General features: G+C 53.2%; 1 protein-coding gene across 1 annotated transcript; it reads left to right on the forward strand.

Annotated features, from left to right (window-relative positions):
• Positions 1–996: 996 nt before the first annotated feature.
• On the forward strand, positions 997–22,056 carry RGR (retinal G protein coupled receptor). Its single transcript, XM_061578104.1, has 7 exons — positions 997–2,101; positions 2,794–2,950; positions 8,467–8,588; positions 14,110–14,263; positions 14,711–14,825; positions 19,329–19,442; positions 21,091–22,056. The coding sequence occupies exons 1-7, from the start codon at positions 2,020–2,022 to the stop codon at positions 21,244–21,246; spliced, it is 900 nt and encodes a 299-aa protein (XP_061434088.1). The 5' UTR covers positions 997–2,019; the 3' UTR covers positions 21,247–22,056.
• The last annotated feature ends 3,378 nt before the right edge of the window (positions 22,057–25,434 follow it).

Here is a 25,434-nt window from a genome sequence, read left to right on the forward strand (position 1 = left end):
ATCACCACTACACTCAACACTCGTACACTCACCACTCGTACAATCACCACTAGTACACTCACCACTACACTCAACACTCGTACACTCACCACTAGTACACTCATCACTACAATCACCACTAGTACACTCACCACTAGTACACTCATCACTACACTCACCACTAGTACACTCACCTCTCGTACACTCACCACTCGTACACTCAGCACTAGTACACTCACTAGTACACTCACCACTAGTACACTCACCACTAGTACACTCAATCACTACAATCACCACCAGTACACGCACCACTAGTACACTCACCACTAGTACACTCACCACTAGTACACTCACCACTCGTACACTCACAACTAGTACACTCCCTATACACTCACCACTAGTACACTCACCACTAGTACACTCATCACTACAATCACCACTAGTCCACTCATCACTAGTACACTCACCACTAGTACACTCACCACTACACTCACCACTCGTACACTCACCACTCGTACACTCACAACTAGTACACTCCCTATACACTCACCACTAGTACACTCACCACTAGTACACTCACCACTAGTACACTCACCGCTACATACCTGTCAACCCCTGATCAGTATGGACCTGAAAACTGACTTTCCCTGTTCAAGAATACGGGGTAAACCGTATGGGTTGACAGCTATGATATTGATTCGCTTCCCGCTGATGATATTACCAATCAAGATGTCATTGCATCAAACTCGGAGGAATTAGAGGGGGCGGGGCTAGGAGGGCGAGGAGGGGGGGCGGAGCTTACCCGGGGGAATGGGCGGAACCTCAGAGGCTGAATCCCCCTCCGTCGACTTGAATGGGGGTGGGCCGGCTCCTATGCAGATGCATCGGGGCCATAGCCTTCGCTGATTGGTCACCGTAACGGTGGTGGGTGGGTGGGTGGGGGGTGGTGCCCACGTGACCGCGGTCTTTATAAGAGCGCGCGCCACGACGGTTGTGGTTTTTTTTCTTCTCCTCCACTTGAAGTCACGTGACGGCGGTGTCTCGCCTGGGGTTGTCATTTGTATCGTTAATAATTTTCATTTTTTTATAGATTTTTCCGTTACAAATCCATTGATTTCGTCTCTAAAAAAATTCTATTAACGACGTGGCGGGAAGGTTTTAAATCGCGCTTCGTTGTGATCGCGTTCTTTGTTTTTTTTACAAAAACAATTCATTCCTTACCGATGTTGTTGGTGGTTACTGGGGCGCTATAAATGGCATAACAGGCAGCTCGGAAACTGCTGACGGATTTTTTTCGTAACTTAACCCTTTGGAAGGATACTCTCCTCCAGTTTACAAAAACTTTTAATTTTTTCCTCGAAGTAAAAATCCTAAAATTAATCATCTCTGGCCATTGTATTGTTTTTGCCCGTTCCTGATTGGTTGTCTCTTCTCACCAACGCTGATGCTTGCGCTCTGATTGGCTGTGGCTGATTCACTCATCACTTGCTTTTGATTGGCTGCCTCTGATCTTCTCTCTGATTGGCTCTTTCTATGTCGAACTGATCTCTGCTGTTTGGTTGGCTAATTACTCGTCAACGATTGGCTGTTCTCTCTGAATCCTCACCTCCCATTGGCTGTGGCTACCTAATTGACTCCTCTTTCATTGGCCCTACCTCATTTCCCCACTTCTTATCGCAAAACTAATTTCTGATCTCTAATTAGCTCTACACTGATCGCTGATCTCTCATTCGCCTTACAGCCGATCTCTGATTAGCTCTACACTGATCGCTAATCTCTCATTCGCCGTATAGCCGATCTCTGATTAGCTCTACATTGATCGCTGATCCCTGATTAGCCCTATAACCGATAACTGATTTCCTCTAAACTGATTGCCGATTTCCGATTGGCCGAATCAGCCGACCCCTGATTGGTTCAACGCCTACTTGCCGGTCCCTGACACCGCCGGTCTCCGATTGGCCGTGTCCGCTGATCGCCGGTCCCTGATTGGCTGTCGTCGTCGCAGAGACGGCGGCAGCAGCAGCAGCAGCAGGAGAAATCATGATGAGTCTGTCCCACCCGCTGCCCGAGGGCTTCACGGAGCTGGAGGTGTTCGCCTTCGGCACGGCGCTCCTCATCGAGGGTTCGACTCCCCCCCCCCCCCCCAGATCCCCCCCCAAACCCTCAGCCCCCCCCCAAACCCTCAGCCCCCCCCCAAACCCTCAGCCCCTCCCCAGACCCCCTCTTCTCCAGGACTACCTTTGGAGCACGACGGTGGCTCGGAGATGTTAACTACTTCGCCTGGTATGCAGAAGATTGTAGGTTTGATCCCGGAGCCTGCGATATGTTAACTACCTCGCCTGGTACACAGGAGGTCGTGGAGTCGACCCCCTCATCCCCCACACAGCCCCCCCCCCCCACCCAGCCCCCTCCTCCCCTCTCTACTCCCTGTCTATGTTCTATAGGGGTCGATACGTGCACTCGTCAATGGTACCCCCCTTAATAATATACCGTTCAGGACCGCCTTTGTATCCCTTTAGTAACACCTTTATATCCCCTTTGGAAACCTCTTGGGGACACCCTGTGCATTTATCTTAATTCTTGCTGTTTTGCATTAACCTCCACATTCTATAGACATCTTAATGCGATTATAGCCGTGTCTTCCTGTGTCTCTCTCTCCCAGTGTGTCTCTCTCCCCGTGTCTCTCTTTCCCAGTTCGTGTCTGTCCCCATCTATCTCTCCCCATCTCTCTCTCCGTGTCTCTCTCTCCGTGTCTCTCTCCCCATATTTCTCTCTCTCTCCGTGTATGTCTCTCTCCCGTCTCTCCGTGTGTAGCTCTGCTGGGTTTCGTCCTCTGCGGCCTCACCCTCCTCACGTTCCTCTGCGTGAGCGACGCCCGCACCCCCAGCCACCTACTGCTGCTCAACCTGAGCCTGGCCGATCTGGGGGTCTGCTCCAATGCGTTCATCGCAGCCATGTCCTCCTTCCTGCGGTGAGAGACCGAGAGAGGCACACGGAGAGAGAGAGAAGGACAGCGAGAGAGTGAGCGAGCGAGAGAGAGCGAGAGAGAGAGCGACATGGAGTAGGAAGAGAGGGGGTACAGAGAGAGGGGGGGCAGAGAGGGGGGTCGAGAGAGAGGGAAGGGGTAAGGAGAGCAGAGCGAAAAATATTTTGTTAAATCTTTCATTTAAAAAAGGGGGGGGGTTACGTAAAGCAAAGCATAAAAAAACTGAAATGATGAACGAAGCAAAGTGCCGAATACACCGAGCATCTTCTTGTTTCCTCTGATCGTAAAAAAAGAGAGAGACACGGGGAGAGTTAGAGAGGGGGGATAGAGAGACATGGGGAGAGAGACTTTTAACCAGCTTTTATTGCCGCCAGCAGCAACAGCACTGGAGGCGATTCCAATACGAAATAGTCACCAGCAAACAAATAACAAACACTATCAATCCATGCGCTGTGTCGCTAAATGCGCCGCGCACAACACTAAATAAAAGTCACGTGGTAGTGGTGGTGGTGGTCATTGCGCGCGCCACGGTGACGAACGAGCATTTCAGAAGGTGAACACGAGGGTGCCGTCCACGCTGGTACAAAGGGCTTTTCTGCCCCCCCCAGCATTCGAAGAAGACGCGCACATCACCGGCATGTGTGCGTTATTCGTACTCCAGCCGGAGTCGCGCCTTGAGCAGGCCACTGAGAGGGAGAGACACTGAGAGAGTTAGAGAGGGGAAAGAGACACGGGGAGAGTTCGAGAGAGACACGGAGAGACACGAGGAGAGAGACACGGGGATAGAGATTCACGGGGAGAGAGATTCACGGGGAGAAAGATTCATGGGGAGAGAGAAACACGGGGAGAGTTAGAGAGACATGGGGAGAGTTAGAGAGGGAAGAGAGACACGGAGAGACACGAGGAGAGAGATACGGGGATCGAGATCCACAGGTAGAGAGACACGGGGTGATATAGACAGGGAGAGAGATACACGGGGAAGTACAGAGACATGGCAGAGAGAGGCGATTTGCCATTCTGACACATTGCCTGATGAAGCTGGTTGTAGTAATCACCAGCAAAATGTTCAGTGACTCAAATTATAAATGCTGTGGGTTTAGTCTCCAACACACAACCTGTTAGTACTGAAGTAGCCACTAACTGGCATGTTTTGTTTAAGTGACAAACATTACGAATTGGCTGTGTTGGGTGGTGGTGGGTTAATGACACATTTATATTTATGCAATCTAACAAACAAACAAAATCTATAATCACTACCCCAACCCCTATCATAACCCCAACCCTTATGACTACCATAACCCTATCACTACCCCAACCCCTATCACTATCTCTAACCCTATCACTACCCCAACCCCTATCACTACCCCAACCCCTATCACTATCCCAACCCCTATCACTACCCTATCACTACCCTAAACCCTATCACAACCCCAACCCCTATCAATATCCCAATCCCTATCACTACCCCAACCCCTATCACTATCCCAACCCCTATCACTACCCTATCACTACCCCAACCCCTATCACTACCCCAACCCCTATCACTACCCCAACCCCTGTCACTACCCCATGGCAGCCATCACTCAGCCCACTCTTTTGTTAAGTGAGAAAGCAAGATGAATGCCATCAACGCACCAACCGAACATCAATCGTCATCGATCTCCCGGTTTCCACAACAACAATAACAATGCTAAGCCATGCCAGTGAGCTCCTCTTCCGGGCCAAACAATGACAACGCCAGATAGGCCATGGGACCTACAACTGAATATTGAGGGACCCTCTCAGGCGAAGTGCCCACATAATGTTGATGTTCTGAAGCTCCAAGAAAACCCATGTCTCGGATGCCAGTCGCAATACCACATCCACGGATATACAACCTAACGACTGTAGGCACCGCATATACATGAAGAACACCAGCGCAGAGTTCTACACCTTCCCACCAACTGAAAAAGAAGCCACCTACACCACCAGCATCGAGATAGGGGGAAGCTGCACACCGCCAACGTGGACAAAGACTCTAATTAAAAATAGCCAAAGCCAGCGCTCCCAAGTGCACTAATCCCAGGCCTATACGTCAGTAACTTTAACAGCCATCGTACTATGTGGGGGCTATCCAGGAGATCAGGCTGATGGTGAAGACCTCACCGACTGGATGCCCGCCGAAGATCTGCAACATGGTTTTCGATCCCAAGCAACGCGACTGCAACCCAGACCTCGCCTTTGTTTCCAAAGATCAAAGTGGGAGCACACTTCACGTATCCCACAAAATACTTCCAAGCTTAACCTAAAGTCAGCATGGGGCCCATCATCACGCACATTGCCATCAAAATCCCCGTGATTGTGTCAAAACTACTATCAAGGTGGAACCCGGTCAAAGATAACTGGGACCATTATAAGGAAACTGTAGAGAAAGCAGTGAGTCGAATGCCCACGAGATCGGAATGCTATCACCATTTTGTTGGCCTCCTTACTGCAGCTGCCAAGAAGAGTATCCTCCAAGGCTTCTGGAAATATAATCCACTCCCTTGCTGGACAAAATAGACCCAGGACCTGCTCCCACAGTACAACCAGTCGGGCAGCCCACAGGTTGGAAGGGCCCTGCTAGAGTCTTTAGACTCGGCCAGGCAGATGCCAGTGGTAGATTGAGTGCATTGAAGGCCCTCAATTTCCCACACTCCAGCCGCTGTACCTGGGCGTGAGTGCTGCTAACCCAGCAGAGAATACCGGACAGCAAGACTCCAACTCTGTAGCCCCCAAACTAGTGGAGAACACAAAAGGAACGCTCGGTAAAAAACATCAAGCGAGAGATCCATCATCAATTATGTATGAATGTACTATGTTGGAATTTCTTTAGTACCATACGTAGCCAACCGTGCTCATTGGAGGTGAGGGGTGTTAATCGGCACTGAGGATGTGAGGGAGGGGTCTGGCTGCAATGAAGAAAGGCAAGGCTTGCCGGCAGAGATGGTATCCACCCCCCAGAATTTCTCCATCACTTAGGCCCTAGAGGACTCCAATGGCTGGCAAAACTGTACACCAGAAACATGTAAAACCGGATGCATCTGAAAAGCATGGCAGGAGGCAATGGTCATTGGTATACCCAAACCGGGCAAGCCAACCAACGACCCGGGAAGCAATAGACTGATAGCACTACTGTGCATGATCTAGAACCTCCTGGAACACATCATCCTCTGGGAAATCGGTCCCCTCGTGGAGCAGGATTATGGCCTGGACACAGATGCAGCTGCTGTGACCAAGTTTTGGCTCCTTGTAGCCTTCGTGGACTTTTCATCAGCCTCTGACACGTTTCTGGATTAAGGGGCTTGATGTTGACGCTCACATGGGCCATTTCCTGCCTCGAAACAATACGCCCTGATATCGACGATGCTGAGCAGCTTAGGCGACTGTGCGTCTATACGGGGCGACAAATCCAGCTCAACCTGGTTCATCAACAATGGATTGCCAGAAGGTTTAATACTCACACCAATGCTTTTCAATGTCTACACAAGCGACATTCCACCAACCAGATCACACAAATGTGTGTATATGCGGATGACCTTGCCCAGGCAACGCAAGCAGCCATTTTCTACGACATCGAATCCACTCTGAACCAACAAGACCTAAACACCATGGGGGAATATTTCTGTAAATGTTTGGCTGAAGCCAAATCCACAGAAAACAACAATCCCTGCATTTCATCTTGATAATAGGAGCACCAAGCACACTCGAAAAATGACCTTCTGCGGCAAAAACTCTATGTAACACGACCCCACTCCATCCTCTCTTGGAGAGTGAAGCTGGACCGACCATACGCTAACCTTCGACAGCCACCTGAAAAAGGTAGACGCCAAGACCAAAACTAGGGTCGAACCTGGTCCAGAAACTGGCAAGTACAAGCTCGGGAGCATCGATGGCCCTTGTGTATTCTGTAGCCGAGTACTCTGCACCAGCATAGATAAGAAGTAGTCCCACTCGACTTGATGTCAAACCGAGCACTGCAATGTAGTGGTGTATCACTGGAACCCTCAAGTCAACCCCAACACCCTGGCTGCCCGTGCTGTCATAAATCTCTCCTCCCCACCCATCCGCCACGACGCTGCAACCCTCTGGAAAGTTCCATGAATGGAGGAAAATGGCCGCCTTCCCATTCACTAGGACCTCAATAACGTCTCTCTTTATCGCTTGAAGTAATGCCGCAAGCCCTTTTGGACCCTATGTGCTTAAGCTTCAATAATGCGAGTTCAACCCCCATGAGGAGAGCTGAATGGATTTGAAAATAACTCGCAAACATCTTCTTGGTTTTTTCGGTAAAGTCGGTAAAGTCACGTAGAAGGGAAATAATAAAATAATAAAAATAAAACATTATATTTTATTTTTTTATTTGAAATCATCACTGGCGATGATTGCTTGTGTTGCAGTCGAAACGTCGTGATAATTTAATTGTTTTATATATTTTTTATTTTATTATTTCCCTTCTACGTGACTTTACCGAAAGAACCAAGAAGATGAATCCCTGCAGTCACGAAAGCTTTAAATCGAAATTTAACTCGCAAACAAACATGACGTTGTTCTGAAAGACCCAACGCAGAATATCCTTGGATTTGATCTTCCACGAAGCACATGATCCACCCCTAAACCGCATCCACTGCAAAACCATGGTTGCAGATGCGGACATCTGATGCACAAATGGAAAATTTTCAAAACATCAGTAGTGTGCGACTGTGGTCATCCAGAGCAGACCGTACAACATATAACGACGCAATGCCCTGATCCACACATACAAATGAGACATCACAGCGATACACTCCGCTGGCTCCTGACATGGTTATCTAGCTTGACCACCTGAATGTGAAATTGTAGTTGTAGCTCTGTATTTAAATCAGCCATACGGAAAAAGATCTCACCATTTTATTCCTCTCGATTAAATAGTCGTTTCGAGTTCTGGATGCCCACAATCGCTCACTGAAGAGTTTTACATTTTCCAAAGTGATCAAAAATAGTGTTTGAGGGAAAATATGACACAAGAAGTGATGCAGATAAATTGATCAAGTGGTGCGATATTATTCTAATAACATTCATGCATTTAATAGCTCCCCGTGTCTTTCACCCTCTTCCTCATGTTCAAATCTCTCTCCCCGTGTCCTCCTCTCTCCCCATCTCCCTGCATCCCCGTGTCTCCCCAGCCACTGGCCGTGTCTCTCACCCCATATCTCTCTCCCCGTGTCTCTTATTCTTTCTCTCTGTCTCTCATCTCCCTCTCCCGTCCCTCTCTCCCAGTGTATTTCTCTCCCTGTGTTTCCCTCTCTCCGCATCCCCGTGTATATTTCTCCCTGTGTGTCCCCCTCTCCCCCCACGTCTCTCTCTCCTCGTGTCTCTCTCCCCATGTCTCTTTCCCCATGTCTCTATCTCCGTATGTCCCCCTCTCCCCCTGTGACTCTGTGTCCCCTGCGTGCCTCTCTCCCCATGTCTCCATGTCTCTCTTCCTGTGCGTCTCTCCCCAGCTACTGGCCATACGGGCCCGAGGGCTGCCAACTGCACGGCTTCCATGGCTTCGTGACAGCACTCTCCAGCATCAGCACCATGGCCGCAATCGCCTGGGACCGTCATAGCACCCACTGCTGCCGTAATGCTCACCCACCCGATCACCCGCTCAGTCGCTCACTCATTCAGCCATCCGCTCACTCACTCAGTCACTCACCCGCTTACTCACTCAGCCAGTCACTTGATCGCCCACTCAGCCACTCACCCACTCACTCACCCACTTACTTACCCACTCGCTCACCTACTCACTCGCCTACTCATCCATTCACTCACATACCCACTCGCTCACTTATCGACTCGCTCACTCACTCAGTCACTCACCCGCTTACTCACTCAGCCAGTCACTTGATCGCCCACTCAGCCACTCACCCACTCACTCACCCACTTACTTACCCACTCGCTCACCTACTCACTCACTCGCCTACTCAACCATTCACTCACATACCCACTCGCTCACTTATCCACTCGCTCACTCACTCAATCACCCACCCACCCACTTGCTCACCCGCCCACTCACGCACTCGCAAACTTGCTTACTCATTTAATCTCGCCAAGTCTCTCCCGGAGTCTTTCTCACTCTGAGTCTCTCAATGTTTGAGACTCTCTTTCAGTTTCTCTGTCTTAGACTATCTCTATGTCTCTCTGTATCCATCCCTCTCTCTGACTCTCTCTGAGTCTCTCTCTCGAGCCTCTCTCTCTCTCAGTCTCTCTGACTATATTTCTGACTCTCTCTGTGTGAAGGTGCCCAGACCCGCTGGTCCACCGCCGTGTGCCTCTGTTCCTGGGCATGCCTTAGCTCTCAGAGTCTCTCTGAGTCTCCCTCTGAGTCTATCTGAGTCTCTCTCTCAGTATATACAAGTTTCTCTCTCTCTCGGAGTCTTTTTGAGTCTCTCTCTCTGAGTTTCGGTCAGTCCCTCTCTCTGTGTCTGAGTCTGTCTTTGCCCTTACTCTATCTGACTTTCTATCTATATCTCTCACGCTGGGAAGTGGGCGTGTCCTCGTGCTGCTCCCTGCTATCTGCCCAAATGGCCTGGTTGTTCCTCCATCCTAACCTCATCTCAGAGTTAACACACCTTTGGTGGACACATTTATTTTCATCTAGGAGTCGAATTGTGTCCGCAAATCTTCCCTCCTTCACTGTAAGTCGTGGTGTTATTTATTTCAGTTTTTCTGGTGATTTTATGTCCACACGGCGCTCGCCACGCTGCAGGCCTGCTCATGTTAACAGGCCGATCTCTCTCTCTCTCTTCCCCTCCTCTCGTCTTACAACTCTCATTGTTTAGTATCCTATTGTTCGAATCACCTTTGTTTTACTGGTGCCGTTCCTATATCGTAAAGGCACAATATGATAAGTACAAGGCTCTCACTCGGAAGAATGTCCTCATTTGCATTCCTCTAGTGGAGGTCAGTGTGGAGGACGGGCCTATCCTCCTGCTGGGGACTCTGTGAGTCTGGCGAGTATTCTCGCTGCCTCACGCATGAACCGTGGTGTGGTCCTGTTTCTGGCCAAGAAGATTTGGTGGCGCACGTCGTGGAGACGGAGCTTGAACGTCAAGGGGGGAGCTGTTTGTGCAGTGCACTCCTCTGGCTTCCCCCGCCGTTAAAGTCCTCATCTCAAACGCCCCACCCTTCCCCAAAAAATTCTGATCCGCAACGAGATCTCCAGCAGTTTGGGAAAATCGTCTCCCGCATCATCATGGTGCCCTTGAAGGGACGGCAGCAGAAGCTGGTGCACATCGTGTCCTTCCAGCGCCGAACGTTCATGATTTTGAACGACCTCAACGCTGAACTGGGATGTGACCCTCAACTGTACGGTGGACAGGCACATCTACACCATGTACATGTTGACTGAGGTGCAGCGGTGCTTCGGGTGCAGCGGTGTCGGCCACGCAGCAGGCCGGTGACTCGGTGGACATCCGCACCAAGCCGTCAACTGAAAGTGAGGACGGCCTCACCAGTCGAGTCACGAAAGTGTAGTGCAAATGGCAGCCCTACCGGAGGAGGGTGCGCTGCCACTAGGCCCAAGTGTGCAGTCAGTGTGCAGTCACCGCTGATGATGAGCCCGATGCACCTGAAGCAGTGAAGGCCGAGGAACGACCTCCAGCGGACGGTGTCTTAGACGTTTCTGGGGGGGGGGGGGGGGGGGAGCGATGCCAGCAAGTGTCGTCGATGACAGCCTAGGGGGAGTAGGCATGGTGGAAGAGGCCCGACCAGCGGATGCTGCCTCGGCTGCCTCTGAGCAAGAGGGGCTGCTGGCCAACGCAGCATCTGATGGTGCCACGGTGCTGGAGGGTGCCAGCCAGTTCACCTCACTCGAGGAGGTAGCTCTAGAGCCTCAGGGCCACCCCGATTCGGTTGAGGCCCTAATGTTTGTGTCGGCAGAAGAGGAGTCTGCTGAGCCACAAGCGATAGTGCACATGGACTCTGATGACGAATTGGCAGAATTCGATGTAGGCGACAACGTGAGTGAGTTGAGCTTCTCACAAATCAATGGCGATCGTGAATATGCGCCATAGAAGATCCAAGATTTTCTGCAGTCCACCTTCAGGAGTGTGGGGTTAAGGTCGAGGTCTTCTTCCCAGATGTGATGGGCTTCCCAAAGACCTTCCAGACCAGCATGCACATCGGCCTTTTGTGAGCAAAAACATGCAGCACTTCTCACAAATGGATTCTCCCTCAAAATGTTTTGCTTACAAAATAAACCAGTGAGCAATAACAACATTTTAAAGTTACAACCCCCAGATGGAGAAACAGTCACATCTGAGAGGCAATTTGCTAAGATCGTGAGGGAGTTATATTCTGACTTATTTACTGCTGAAGGCATACAAGACAGGGCTGTCCAGGAGTTGCTTGACAGAGGCCCTACCCCCTAGGACACTGAAAGGGAGCGTCTTGACAGCCCGGTCACCCTGAAGGAGCTGCACGCCGCTGTGAAAGGGCTCACATCCGGTAAAGCCCCAGGGATTGATGGCCTGCCAGTAGAGTTTTATGCAGCCTTTTGAGATGAGCTCAGCCCCTGCCTACTGGAGTTGTTGATGGATAGTCTGCTGAAGGGTGAACTCCCACAGTTGCAGGAGAGCGGTGGTCACCCTGCTGCCTAAGAGGGGGGATCTGCACCTCATTGAAAACTGGTGACCCGTGCCGCTATTGTGGGCCAATTATAAAATATTCTCCGAGGTGCTGGCAAACCGTCTCAAGATTATATTGGGTCAGCTGATCTAGCCTGAACAGTCATATTGTATCCCCGGCCGGTGCATACATGATTGCATCAGTACGGTCAGATATATAATTTCCCTTGCAGAAAGGCCTCCTCTTCTTATATCAGAAGAAGGCTTTTAATAGTGAGTCCTGAGTACCTGGGTAAACTGCTAGCGTCGTTCGGCTTTGGCCAGGTATTTATTTATTACATGAGGCTCCTGTACACGGCACTTGCAGTCTCCTGAATATCAACCAGCCGCTCGGTAGCCCTTTTCCTGTGATGAGGGGAGTCAGACAGGGATGCCTTCTCTCGGGGCACCTGTATGCCCTGTCTATTGAGCCACACCTACGCCACCTGAGACAAACTCCGTCTGGCTTCAAGGCTCCAGGACCTGAAAATGCAGTTATCAGGGTCTCTGCATACACAGACGACATGCATCGTGGTCAATGCGCAGGGTATGTATGCACTCTGCCAGGTAGTGGTAGTGTACGAGAAGGCCTCTTGTGCCAGGGTCAACTGGACCAAGTGTGAGGCTCTATGTTTGGGGTCACAGTGCGGCGTGCATTGTGTTTCCTCCCAGGAAGAGTCAGTTGGCAGGCTGATGGTATGAAGTACCTGGGAGTGTACCTGGGGAAACCACACGTGGCAATTGGACCAAGCTGCCCAGCGTAATTGAGGGTAAATTGCTGGCATGGGCACACCTCGCTCAACAGATGTCCTTTAGGGGATGAGTGCTCATCGCCAATCACCTCACAGCATCTGTGCTGTGGCACAAGACCAAAACTCTCCAGCCTCCGGGCTGGATACTCATGAGAGTGAACCGGTCACCCGCGCAATTTGTATGGCATGGGAAGCACTGGCTCAGGTCAGGGGTTCTCTACTTGCCAGTGGGTGATGGTGGCCAGGACCTGGTGGATGTCTCTGGCAGGGTGATGAGCTTGAGGCTTCTGGTGGTGAGGCGGCTGCTCTACAAACTGGAGGAGCTACCCTAGAAGTCGCCAGCCCTCAGCCTGCTAAGAAAGATGCAGGGGGGCGCCTGGGGTACGGAAGGGATCTCTTCCTGTTAGATCTGGGCCTGGGTCGACTATAAGACACTGCCAGGTTATTACCAGAGCCTTTTGGACGCATGGCGGAGCTTTTAGTGTAGCAGGGCATGCACGCACTATGACCTCAAACATTTATTGAATGAGTCCTTGTTCTGCAATGGCCGCTTCAAAGGGATCAGAGGAGAGAGGACTCTGGCTCTACATTTCACCTCAATAGGGGTGGGGACAGTCATCAACCTCGTGAAGGGCCACAAGTAGACATGGATCGCCAGCACTGCGGGACTCCGCTCCATGCGTGCCGGGGAGAAGCTGTTGTGGGACATGCTTGGAGCCATGCAGGAGCTGTGTTTGAAGCTGGAGGCACTGGAGGACAGGTGCGGTCACCCCTCCTCCTTCCTGGAGTTGCACTTCTCCTGCACACAGCCTCCCGGGCACAATTCACTGGGAAGCTACTGAAAGCCCGGAGGCTGCAGGGACGTGTCTCTGAAGAGCGCCCCAAGGAAAGCGCTCTACACGTGCTGGGTGAAGGTGCTGCATTTTCAGGACCTGGTGAATCCAACAGACATAAAATTGAGAAATAATTTCTCTGCCTTAATTCAGGCCGCCCCCCAGATGTACAAGCCTCCCATATCCAAACACTGTGATGACCTCCAGGGGAGGTTATCGCACTGGATGGTGCCCTCAACCATGAGGCTCAGCCGAATCTCCCTTGGGACACCAGACTTTTCTGTGTTCTGCGGAGCCAAGGAAGATCTGGCCCACCAATACTTGGGGTGGCTGTGGCTCAACCTATTGTTCCGGCTTTTGGGGTCTATTTTCACGAGACTGGAGGTGGCTTTTTTACAAAAGCAGCTTCATATATGGGGCAGTGCCTTACCTGGCAAGTAAGCGCCATGATCTTGCAAACTTTGTGCCCAAGCAAAGATGGCGGTTTACAAGACTAGGAAAAAGTTGCTGCAAGGCGACACTAACGGCTGCACTGAGGTGGCAATGTTGAGGGGCCTGGTCAAGACACGACTCCAGCTAGAGCACGCCGTACCACTTCAATGCCGGGGACACGCACATGTTTGTTGAACCGTTGGGGGCCGGTCAAGCCGTCTGCACCAACGCAAACAGCATTCTTTATTTGACTTTTTTAACGAGGTTAGTTGTTGCGCGTGTCGTGGGTAACGACGTAGTGTTGTGATGTGCGTGCCATGTGCAGTGCATGTGCCTTGGGTAGTGTTTGTTATGTGCACACGTGATGCTGTATTCGATGTGACTTGTATCGAAATTGGAACCAGTACTTTTGCTACTGACAGCAATAAAATTGGTTTAAAAATCTATATCTCTCTCTCTATTTCTCTCTGTGTGTGAAGGAGCCCGGACCCGCTGGTCCACCGCCGTGTTCCTCTGTGCCTGGACGTGGCTCAGTTCTGCGTTCTGGGCAGCGATGCCGCTGCTGGGTTGGGGCCGCTACGACTATGAACCCCTCCATTCGTGCTGTACCCTGGACTACACGCAGGCGGATGGGTGAGTGAGAGAGAGAGGGGGGAAAGGGGAGAGGGGGAGATCCATAGACGTGGGGGGAGAGAACCCCTCCACTCATGCTGCACACTGGACTACACGCAGGGTGACTGTTAAGAGGGAGGAGAGGGGGAGACGGGGAGATGGTGGGAGGGGAGATGGAGAGACATGTGGAGAGAACCCCTATACTCATGTTGCATACTGGACTACATGCAGGGGGATGAGTGAGTGAGAGGGGGCGGGGAGAGGTGGAGAGCGTGAGGGAGATGGTGGGGGGGGGAGAAGGGGGGGGGGGAGAGGGTGGGGAGAGGGGGGAGGTATGGAGAAGAGGGGGAGGAACAGGGAAGAGAAGGAAGAGAGAGAGAGTGATGGTGTCTCCATGTCTCTCTCCCCCCATTTATTTCTCTCTGTCTATCTCTCTCTATCTGTGTGTGTGTCTCTCTTTCTCTCTAGGAACTTCATCTCGTTTGTACTGCCTATGGCGTTCTTTAACTTCGTGGTGCCCGTGTTCATCATGGTCACCTCGTACAACGCCGTGGAGCGCAAGTTCAAGAGGACTGGCCACAAGGTGAGACCAGCAGCATCTCTCTCCCCATATGTATCTCTCTCTCCACGTGTCTCTCCCCGTGTTCCTCTCATGGTGTGTCTCTCTCCCCATATCTCTCTCTCTCTCTCTTTCCCCATATCTCTCTCCCCGTATCTCTCCTGCCCCGTGTCTCTCTAGCTTGCAACTTTCATCAGCTAGCTGAGACCGGGCCACTATGTTTGAATGGGATCCTAGATTTACACTCAACACTGGAGTGGAAGAATGGCAGGTGCTTCATCTTACAGATGACAAGCCGATGGTCAGTGGGCAGATCAGCGCCACGGTAGGTCCTGGTGTCACAGACATGGGCCCGCATCCGCTGTTCTGTCACAATATAGTCCAGCAGATGTTCTTGCTTGGACCTGGAATGTATCCATGATGCTTTGTGCATGCGCTGATGCCGGAACAGCGAGTTGGTAATTAAAAGCCCATGGGCTGCACAGAAGTTTGGCAGCCTCCTACCATCGTTATTGAGCTGATCTGGCCCATGCCTTCCAATCACTCCAGCCCAGGTGCCAGTTTCATGACTCACTCTGACATTAAAGTCACCCAACAGGATGAGTATCCCGAGGGGCCACTTTAGCCATCACCTGTGACAAGTGGTCATATATGTCATCTGACTCATCGGCCTTGCCTGCATCCCTCCACTGATGTTCATCTTCGGTGGGGGCATAAGCAACTACCACCATTCCTCACCACTTGTTGATGGGGAGACGAGCCCACAGTAGCCTGGGACTTGCAGCTTCACTGCCAAGCACCCACACCCCCTTCATTCTTTTGTTCAGAAAAAGAACCACTCCCTCTTTTTTGGCAGTCTCCTGCCCTGAGTAGAGGACTTTCCACCCCTCCAGGTGACTGAAGCCAGAGCCGGTCCACCAAAATCTCCTGAATACCACAGAGATCCAGGTGGTACCAGTCCAGCTCCCAAGAGAGGAGTAGCAGCCTCTTCTTTACAGTGAGCATTTGACCATCCACGTGGTTACTCACAGTGGTGTTTGCCATTTCGAGAGGAACCCCGAGGGTGCGGGTTCAGTCTGCTGGCTCTGCCGAATGGGGTTTGACCAGCAGAGGTCATAGACGCCTGTCCCCCCCGGGGCCTCTGGCTCAAGCTTAGTTAGACATTTGGTGCACGTTTCCATGGTGACTGAATTTCAGGTTGAGGGGTTACCAGCCCCTCGTGCACATCCAGAACTCCCGTTGGCCGCTGTGGTGGCTAAGAGCGCTATGTGGGGAACAGCTGATTGGAATCGGCCTTCCCCCCATGGCATTGCTCACAGACACGACAGCATTACCCCATATCTCCTCACGTCTCTCTCTCTCTCTCCGCGCATCTCTCCCTGTACCTCACTGCATGTCTCTTTCTCCCCGTGTCTCTCTTTTTTTTTACGATCAGAGAAAACAAGAAGATGCTTTGTGTATTCGGCACTTTGCTTCGTTCATCATTTCTTTTTTTTAATGCTTTGCTTTACGTAACCCCCCCCACCCCCCCTTCTTAAATGAAACATTTAACAAAATATGTTTCGCTCCGCTCTTCTTACCCCTTCCTTCTCTCTCTACCCCCCTCTCTGCCCCTTCCTCTCTCTATACCCCCTCTCTTCCTACTCCCTATCGCTCTCTCTCGCTCACTCTCGCTCACTCTCTCGCTTTCTTTTTTTTTAACTACAAGTGCTGCATCTGCACACAGCCCTTCTCGCAGTCCGACGGCCTCCGACGGGTAGCTCATAACTGCATGCAGAGCTCCCTGTCATCTGCCACCGATCACACGGCCTCCTCCATCGCCCACTGCTCCTTGAAGGCCGGCACGGCGTGGGTCAGCCGCGCATGGCGGAACTCCAGCCACACCCTGGCTCCGACCAGAGCGCGGAAGACTCTTCCCTTGTATCTTTCTCTCTTCCCGTATCTCCCCGTGTCTCTGTCACAGTGTCTTGCTCTGTCCCCGTATCTCCCAACGTGTCTCTCTCTCTGCGTATCCCTCTTGTGGGGGCCGTTGGCCCCCGGGGTCCCTCCCGCCTGCATCCCCTATTCCGTTTACGTTACCCCACCTCCCTATTACCCGCTATGGTTTCGCCGGCATTCGAACGCGACGCCCCTACTATTACAGCCTCGCGCCGCGCTCCCACGCTGCGAGCATACGTGCGCGCATCATCATCAATCAAACGCCGTGCTCGCAGTATAGCCCTGTGCGGCACGTTACCAATGCGCATCCGTATCCGACACGTAACGAACGTATGCGCACTCCCACACACAGCTCTGCGCGGCACTCACTCAACACTGACCACCCACGTTAGGATCGCGCACCTGTATTATACACGTCGTGAACGTGCGCGCACACACATACAGCTCCACACGCGATACCCACTCTTGCGCCGCTCTGCGCCGCGCTGGCCGCTCATGTTACGATCGCGCACCTGGGGTACGCCGATTACGCACGCCTAGAGCTTACGCAAGTAACGAGCACACGCAAGCGGGGCACACGCCGACACAACGACTCAAGTTGCCGCCGCCGTGCACGCGAGACAAACCATACAACAATGCGCAGCCGATTACGCGCTCGAGCCGCGGGGTTGGGGGTCAGGGGCCCACCACTGCGCCGCACTTTACGCAAGTAACGAGCACACGCAAGCTCGCACAAAGCTAACAGCTTCACTGCGCACCGCGGTTTCGCACACGCGAGCGGGGTGCACGCCGACACGACGACTCGTCCCCTCCCGCACTCGTGCGTGCACGTCAACACAAGTATCGTACAAGGACGATTCTCCTCTCACACGGCTGCGTAGGCACGCCAACACACAAAAGTGCTCTCCCCGGGCGTTAACACACACACCTCCGTACCCGCACAATCGTACAGAGACCACGGCCTTTACGCATACAACGACCACACACCCGCGAATGCAGTGCACGCTAATACCACGTTCAAAAACACCCAACAACACGGTTTTGTTACTACGCTCGAGATTTTATTAGCCCTTGTTAACCCACCGAGCCACCCGTGTGTGTGTGCGGGCCAGCAAGGCGCTTCTAACCCACTCTCTGGTGGCGTGCAGCCCTATTCTATGCTGCGCTCTCTGTTAAACCGCTTTCCTACTCGTCCTTACCCCGAACTAACCCTCTCCTACGGATCCTACTCTCCGCTCTGAGGTGTTGTAAGGCGCGTAATACGATACCGTCTGTAGTCCTTGGTGACCTTGCGGCGCTCAGATCGTCCTGCAGACAATCTAGCGGCTCGCCCGATGACTCCCTCGTCGCTGACTCCGTGTCAAAACTCCAGAAGAAGAGAGTTCCCTACTGCCCCTGCGTTTTCTTTTAAACTATCCACATCAAAGGCTAGGCGCCCCCGTCCCGACCGCCTTGGTCTCTCGACCAATCCTGAGCCTAGGATTTCTCGCCCTTTTGCGATCCCGCCGGCCTTTGACCTTTTGACCAATCAGTAGCCCCGGGTCCTGATCCCAGCTATCCGCCTTGCTGGCCCGTGTTTGTGTTTGTATGCGTTTCTAACTGCGGGGCTCTCTGAGCTCACCGTGGTCGTGCGATCTCAAATCCGCCCACGGCGCCGCAGTGTTACTTGGCCTGGGAAGGGTCCTGTCCAATTCCCTGGCCCTGAGAAACCGTGGGGTAACCCCCCGAGGGGGCCCTCGGGTGAAAACTCAGGGTAGGTGACCCGACCACGAGGCCCTACGTGGGTGCGGGTGCGTGCTTATGTGGGGGGGGGTGATGGGGGGCAGTGCGGTGGTGGAAGCCGGGCGGCTCCCTGGCTCGGCAGAGCGGCCCCGTCGCTGTGGCACCACACTCTCCCCATGTGTGGACAGCACCCTCATGTTCACCTTCTGAAGCACTCGCTCGTCACCGTGGCGTGCGAGATGACACCACAACCACGTGACTTTTCTTTTGTATTGTGCGCGGTGCTTTTAGCGCCACAGCGCGTCGATTTGTAGCGTTTATTTTAATTTGTTTGCTGGTGACTTTGTGTATTTCATATTGAAATCGCCTCCAGTGCTTTTTGCTGCTGGCGGCAATAAAAGTTGTTTAAAAGTCAAAAGTCTCCCCGTGTGTGTGTATCTCTCTCTGTCTCAATGTGACTTTTAAACAACTAAAGTCAAGTTCTTCTTGGTTCTTTCGGTAAAGTCGTCACGTAGAATGGAAATAATAAAATAATAAAAATTAAACATAATAAAATAATTCTCACGACATTTCGGCCACAACGCAAGCAGCCGTCCTCAGGTGGAGAACAGGTCTGTCGGAAAGACAGCGTCTGAATGTCTTCTCGACAGACCTGTTCTCCACCTGAGGACGGCTGCTTGCGTTGTGGCCGAAACGTCGTGAGAATTATTTTATTATGTTTAATTTTTGTTACTTTATTATTTCCATTCTACGTGATGACCTTACCGAAAGAACCAAGAAGATGAATCCCTGCAGTCACGAAAGCTTCAAATCGAAATTTAAAGTCAAGTCTGTCTCAATGCGTCTCTCTGTCTCTCTGTTTCCCAGTTCAGGACGTCTCTCCCCGTGCTCTCCCTGGTGCTCTGCTGGGCTCCCTACGCTGCCCTCTGCCTCTTCGCTTGCGTCCACAACCCCCTCGTCATTCCTGCCAAGTTCCGCATGGTGAGCATCGCTCACCACTCGCTCCTCACCCACTCACTCAGCTCTCTACACTCATCTCTCTACACTCACTCACCACTCACTCACTTATTCAACACCCATATCTCCACGCTCACCACTCACTCACCCATCTCTCTACACTCACCACTCACTCACCCACCTCTCTACACTCACCACTCACTCACCCATCTCTCTACACTCACCACTCACTCACCCATCTCTCTACACTCACCACTCACTCACCCATCTCTCTACACTCACCACTCACTCACCATCTCTCTACACTCACCACTCACTCACCCATCTCTCTACACTCACCACTCACTCATCTCTCTGCACTCACTCGGCTCTCTACAGTCACTCACTCATCACTGACTCACCACTCACTCACTTATTCAACGCCCATATTTCTCCACACTCACCACTCACTCACCCATCTCTCTACACTCACCACTCACTCACCCATCTCTCTACACTCACCACTCACTCACCCATCTCTCTACACTCACCACTCACTCACCATCTCTCTACACTCACCACTCACTCACCCATCTCTCTACACTCACCACTCACTCATCTCTCTGCACTCACTCGGCTCTCTACAGTCACTCACTCATCACTGACTCACCACTCACTCACTTATTCAACGCCCATATTTCTCCACACTCACCACTCACTCACCCATCTCTCTACACTCACCACTCACTCACCCATCTCTATACACTCACCACTCACTCACCCATCTCTTTACACTCACCACTCACTCACCCATCTCTCTACACTCACCACTCACTCACCCATCTCTCTACACTCACCACTCACTCACTCACCATCTCTCTACACTCACCACTCACTCACCCATCTCTCTACACTCACCACTCACTCACCATCTCTCTACACTCACCACTCACTCACCATCTCTCTACACTCACCACTCACTCACCATCTCTCTACACTCACTCACCAATCACTCTACACTCACCACTCACTCACTCATCTCTCTACACTCACCACTCACCCATCTGTCTACACTCACCCATATCTCTACACTCAACACTCACTCACCCACACATTCACTCTCCGTGCCTACCTCTGTCTGTCTCACGCTCCCTTCCTCTCTCTCCCTCTCTATCTCCTCCAACTGCATCTCCCCATCTCCCTCCTCTCCCCCCATCTGCCTCCTCTCCACCCCCCAATCTCCCTCCTCCCCTCCCTCTCCCCAATCTCCCCCCATCTTCCCCCCCTCTCCCCCATCTCCCCCCCATCTCCCTCCTCCCCCCCCCTCTCCCCCCATCTTCCTCCTCCCCAATCTCCCCCCTCTCCCTCCTCTCTCCCCCCATATCCCCCCCATCTCCCTCCTCCCCCCCTCTCCTCCCATCTTCCTCCTCTCCCCCCATCTCCCCCCCCCCAATCTCCCTCCTCTCCCCTCCCTCTCCCCGCTCTCCCCCCCGCCATCTCCCTCCTCTCCCCCCCCCTCTCCCCAATCTCCCCCCCATCTCCCTCCTCTTTCCCCCCCCCATCTCCCTCCTCCCCCCCTCTCCCCCCATCTCCCTCCCTCTCCCCCCCATCTTCCTCCTCTCCCCCCCCATCTTCCCCATCTCCCCCCCCTCTCCCCCTCTCCCCCCGCCCCCCACCTCCCCTCCCCCCCCAGATCCCCGCGGTGCTGGCTAAGACGTCTCCCACCGTCAATGCGCTGCTCTACTCTCTGGGCGGAGGCGGGCAGGGATTCCGTGGCTCAGCCTGGACTCTGCTCACGGGCGGCGCCAAGCAGCCGCAGACCCCAGAGCAGCACAGCAAGGACAAGTAGTGACCCTTTAACAACAACACACAGGGGGCGTGTCCCTTTAACATCAACAACACACAGTGATGTCCCTTTAATAACAACGACCAGAGAGGGGTGTGCATTTAGTAACAGCCAGGAGGAGTGTCTATTTAAGAACAGGGGTCCATTTAAGACCGATCATCAAAACATCGCGTGTCCCTTTAACACCAAACAGGGCGGAGGGGGTCCTTTATCACAATGGGTCCCTTTAATACGCAGGCGTCCCTTTAAGAACAGGGGGCCCCTTTAAGGCAGGTCACCAAAATAGGCACCCTTTAAGAACACGGTTTCCTTTAAGGCTGGAGGGGGTCCATTAAAGACGGGTTACAAAACAGGGACCCTTGACGAGAAGAACAGTTCCCTTTAAGACCAGGGGACACTTTAAGACCGGTCACCAAAATAGGTACCGTTTAAGAGCATGGTTCCCTTTAAGACCAGAGGGTCTGTTAGAGATTGAGGTCGTCAGCCGACATGGAGGCGCTGACACAGCGCTCTGAAAAAAGGGTCATCGCCCGAAACGTCGCCTGTTATTTTATATCTATTACCGTAGCCGAACCGTGTCCAATTTAACACCACGGGTCGATCCCAATTATAGCGGTTTCTCCCGTAACCCCGCTCTCCCTGTATCCTAACTCTCCTCCCCTAACCCATTAATTTAATTGAAGAGACGGGGTAGGTCCTTAATTAGCCCCCCACCATCCCCCCTCCCCCTATTAATTAGCTAGGGCCCCCCAATCCAAATCTGTCGATCAGCGACTGCTGCTGGTTGGAATAAAGTCTCAGTGTAAATCTCTCGAGGCTCGTCTCACTCTGAGTGGGTGAGTGGGTGGGTGAGTGGGTGAGTGAGTGGGTGAGTGGGTGAGTGAGTGAGTGGGTGGGTGAGTGGGTGGGTGGGTGAGTGAGTGAGTGGGTGGGTGGGTGGGTGAGTGGGTGGGTGGGTGGGTGAGTGAGTGGGTGGGTGGGTGGGTGAGTGAGTGAGTGGTTGGGTGGGTGGGTGAGTGGGTGAGTGAGTGAGTGGGTGGGTGGGTGGGTGGGTGAGTGAGTGAGTGAGTGGGTGGGTGGGTGAGTGGGTGGTGGGTGAGTGAGTGAGTGAGTGGGTGGGTGAGTGGTGAGTGAGTGAGTGGGTGGGTGGGTGAGTGGGTGGGTGGGTGAGTGAGTGAGTGGGTGGGTGGGTGAGTGGGTGGGTGGGTGAGTGAGTGGGTGGGTGGGTGAGTGAGTGAGTGGTTGGGTGGGTGGGTGAGTGGGTGAGTGAGTGAGTGAGTGAGTGGGTGGGTGGGTGGGTGAGTGGGTGAGTGAGTGAGTGAGTGGGTGGGTGGGTGAGTGGGTGGGTGGGTGGGTGAGTGAGTGAGTGGGGGGTGGGTGGGTGAGTGGGTGAGTGAGTGAGTGAGTGGGTGGGTGGGTGAGTGGGTGGGTGAGTGAATGAGTGAGTGGGTGGTGGGTGAGTGGGTGGGTGGGTGAGTGAGTGGGTGGGTGGGTGGGTGGGTGGGTGAGTGAGTGAGTGGGTGGGTGGGTGGGTGAGTGGGTGAGTGAGTGAGTGGGTGGGTGGGTGGGTGAGTGAGTGGGTGGGTGGGTGGGTGAGTGGGTGGTGGGTGGGTGAGTGGGTGGGTGGGTGAGTGAGTGGGTGAGTGGGTGGGTGGGTGGGTGAGTGAGTGGGTAAGTGGGTGGGTGAGTGGGTGAGTTGGTGAGTGGGTGAGTTGGTAGGTGGGTGAGTGGGTGGGTGGGTGAGTGAGTGGGTGGGTGAGTGGGTGGGTGAGTGAGTGAGTGGGTGGGTGAGTGAGTGGGTAGGTAAGTGGGTGGGTGAGTGAGGGAATGGGTGAGTGAGTGAGTGAGTAGGTGAGTGAGTGAGTGGGTGAATAGGTCAGTGAGTGGGTGGATGAGTGAGCACGTGAATGGATGTGTAGTGTCAGTGAGACGGAGGCAAGATTTGTAGGAGGCACCTTCTTTATTAAACAACTTCCATGGTCTCGTCCTCACACTCTCCACAGTTACTTCGCCTCGCCGGTACACAAAACTAACCGTCAAACACTGACGGTGCCGACTGAGATAGCCAACAACTTCGAGCAGCATTATCTAGTCAAGACGACAGCAACAACTCCTTTTATCTTACCAGCGCGGCCTCCCCTCGTAAACCCGCCAGCAGGTTCCAGGGGCCTCCAGACGAGTTCCTCAGTGACCTTTGCCCTCGTTCCTCCGCTCTGCCAATGCACCCGGCGTGCTTAGTCTGTCCCAGAGGTCGCAATCGGGTACCCGATACCCGTACCCTACCCGATACCCGGCTACCCGTACCTGGCCGGGTACGGGTACAGGTAGCCGTTTGCGACCCTGGTGCGGCCGGGTACGGGTAGGCCGTGAGTCACTGGTGAGTAACCGTTTGTCACTCATTTCGGGTAGGGTACGGGTACGGGTAGGGAACGGGTACGGGTACCCGTACCCGGGTACCGGTACCCATTTGCGACCCTGGTGCGGCCGGGTACGGGTAAGGAATCAAAACCCGTTTGCGACCTCTAGTCTGTCCACCACAGTTGCCGCTGCTGTCCACCAGCCGGCGCTATTACACTACAGATGGCTGGGTGGGTGGCAGGGACGTGCGGGCAGGGGAGGCAGGGGAGGCAGAGCCTGACCTGTCATACTCCAATGAAAATAGCTGTTACGAAAAGTAAAAAAAAAGAATAATCAAATAAAATAAATAATAAGATTTTTCCACTGATCTGTGGTATAAATGTCAATTCTGTACGATTCCAATCATTTTTATAGTCAAAATCGCAAAATTTTCGGAGCTCCGCTGCAAATACAGGAAGAGACGAGGGGTGAGGCAGCGGCGATTGCGCAACCCCTCAGTAACTCGATTGAGTGTGGGCAATAAGCGCGTGCCTGTTACTATCTCAGTATGTCACCAATGTAATGTTTGTAGACCCCTTCATTTCATGTCCTCGTCTTCCATACTCCAGGTAACTTATTTTACGTATGGGTATAAAGATATTTAGGTTCGCTGGTCTCGTCATGCAACCGCAATGAAAAAGTACCAGGGGAGGCAGCTATCACATCTGCCTCACCGAGGGGGGACGTGTCTAACACGCCCTCCTCCATGAGGCCACACCCCCCCGTGAGGCCACGCCCCCCTCTGTGTGTGAATCTGGCTCTGACACGAGCCAGTGCCTCCCCAGTCATTGACCTCACCGCACGTCACGTCTCGATCAGTAGACATGTGGCACCTGGGTCTGCCCCGTGACCTCCTGCCAGCGGGCGTTCGACACTTCACGTGGCCTCAAGGTGCACATGGCCTGGCACAAGCGTCGTGGTGACGTCACCGCCACTTAGGGGCGAATGGCGGTTGTTGTTGTTGAGTGGGTCGGTGAGTGTCTGCTATGAACTTCCACGCGACGATGAAGCCACACTTCGCTGAGCTATCGTTTGTGATAGTCTGGGCACTTCTGACAAAGAAGCTATATAGTTCAGTGGGCCTCACCTGCTCAAATAAACACATTCCTGCGGAGGGAGCTGGTAGGAATGTTGGATTGCTCGGTCAATGGCCAGGGTCAACGGCGGCGTGGTGTATTCCGCAAATATGCCCGACTGTGAGGGTGGGCACAAGCCGGCGTGAGTAGGTTAAACGTTGAGTTTTATAAGGGCACCACGGGGTGACCAGCCCCTCCCCACCCAGCCCCTCCCCACCCAGCCCCTCCCCACCCTCCCTAACCAGCCCCTCCCCACCCTCCCCACCCAGCCCCTCCCCACCCTCCCCTCCCCACCCAGCCACTCCCTCCCCACCCAGCCCCTCCCCACCCTATCCCTCTCAACCCAGCCCCACCCCGCCCATTTTTGGATGCACGACGGACGGACACAATAATCCCCTGTGGGCTGGTGTAACCAGGAGGTTCCTACCAGTAGAACATAGTTTAGTTGCGTAGTTTGTCTTCCCAGGGGGTTGCGAAACAATACAATAAAACATGCGGCCGTAATACTGGTAGGAACCTCCTGGTTACACCAGCCCACAGGGGATTATTGTGTCTGTCGTGCAGGGAGGGGATGGGTGGGGAGGGAGGGGCTGGGTGGGGAGGGGAGGGGCTGGGTGGGGAGGGTGGGGAGGGGCTGGGTGGGGAGGTTGGGGCTGGGTGGGGAGGGTGGGGAGGGGCTGGGTGGGGAGGGGAGGAGGGGCTGGGTGGGGAGGGTGGG

This window comes from Lethenteron reissneri, chromosome 65 (assembly GCF_015708825.2).
Source record: "Lethenteron reissneri isolate LAM-NWPU_2019-01 chromosome 65, ASM1570882v1, whole genome shotgun sequence".
In the NCBI taxonomy this organism is placed as follows: Eukaryota; Metazoa; Chordata; class Hyperoartia; order Petromyzontiformes; family Petromyzontidae; genus Lethenteron; species Lethenteron reissneri.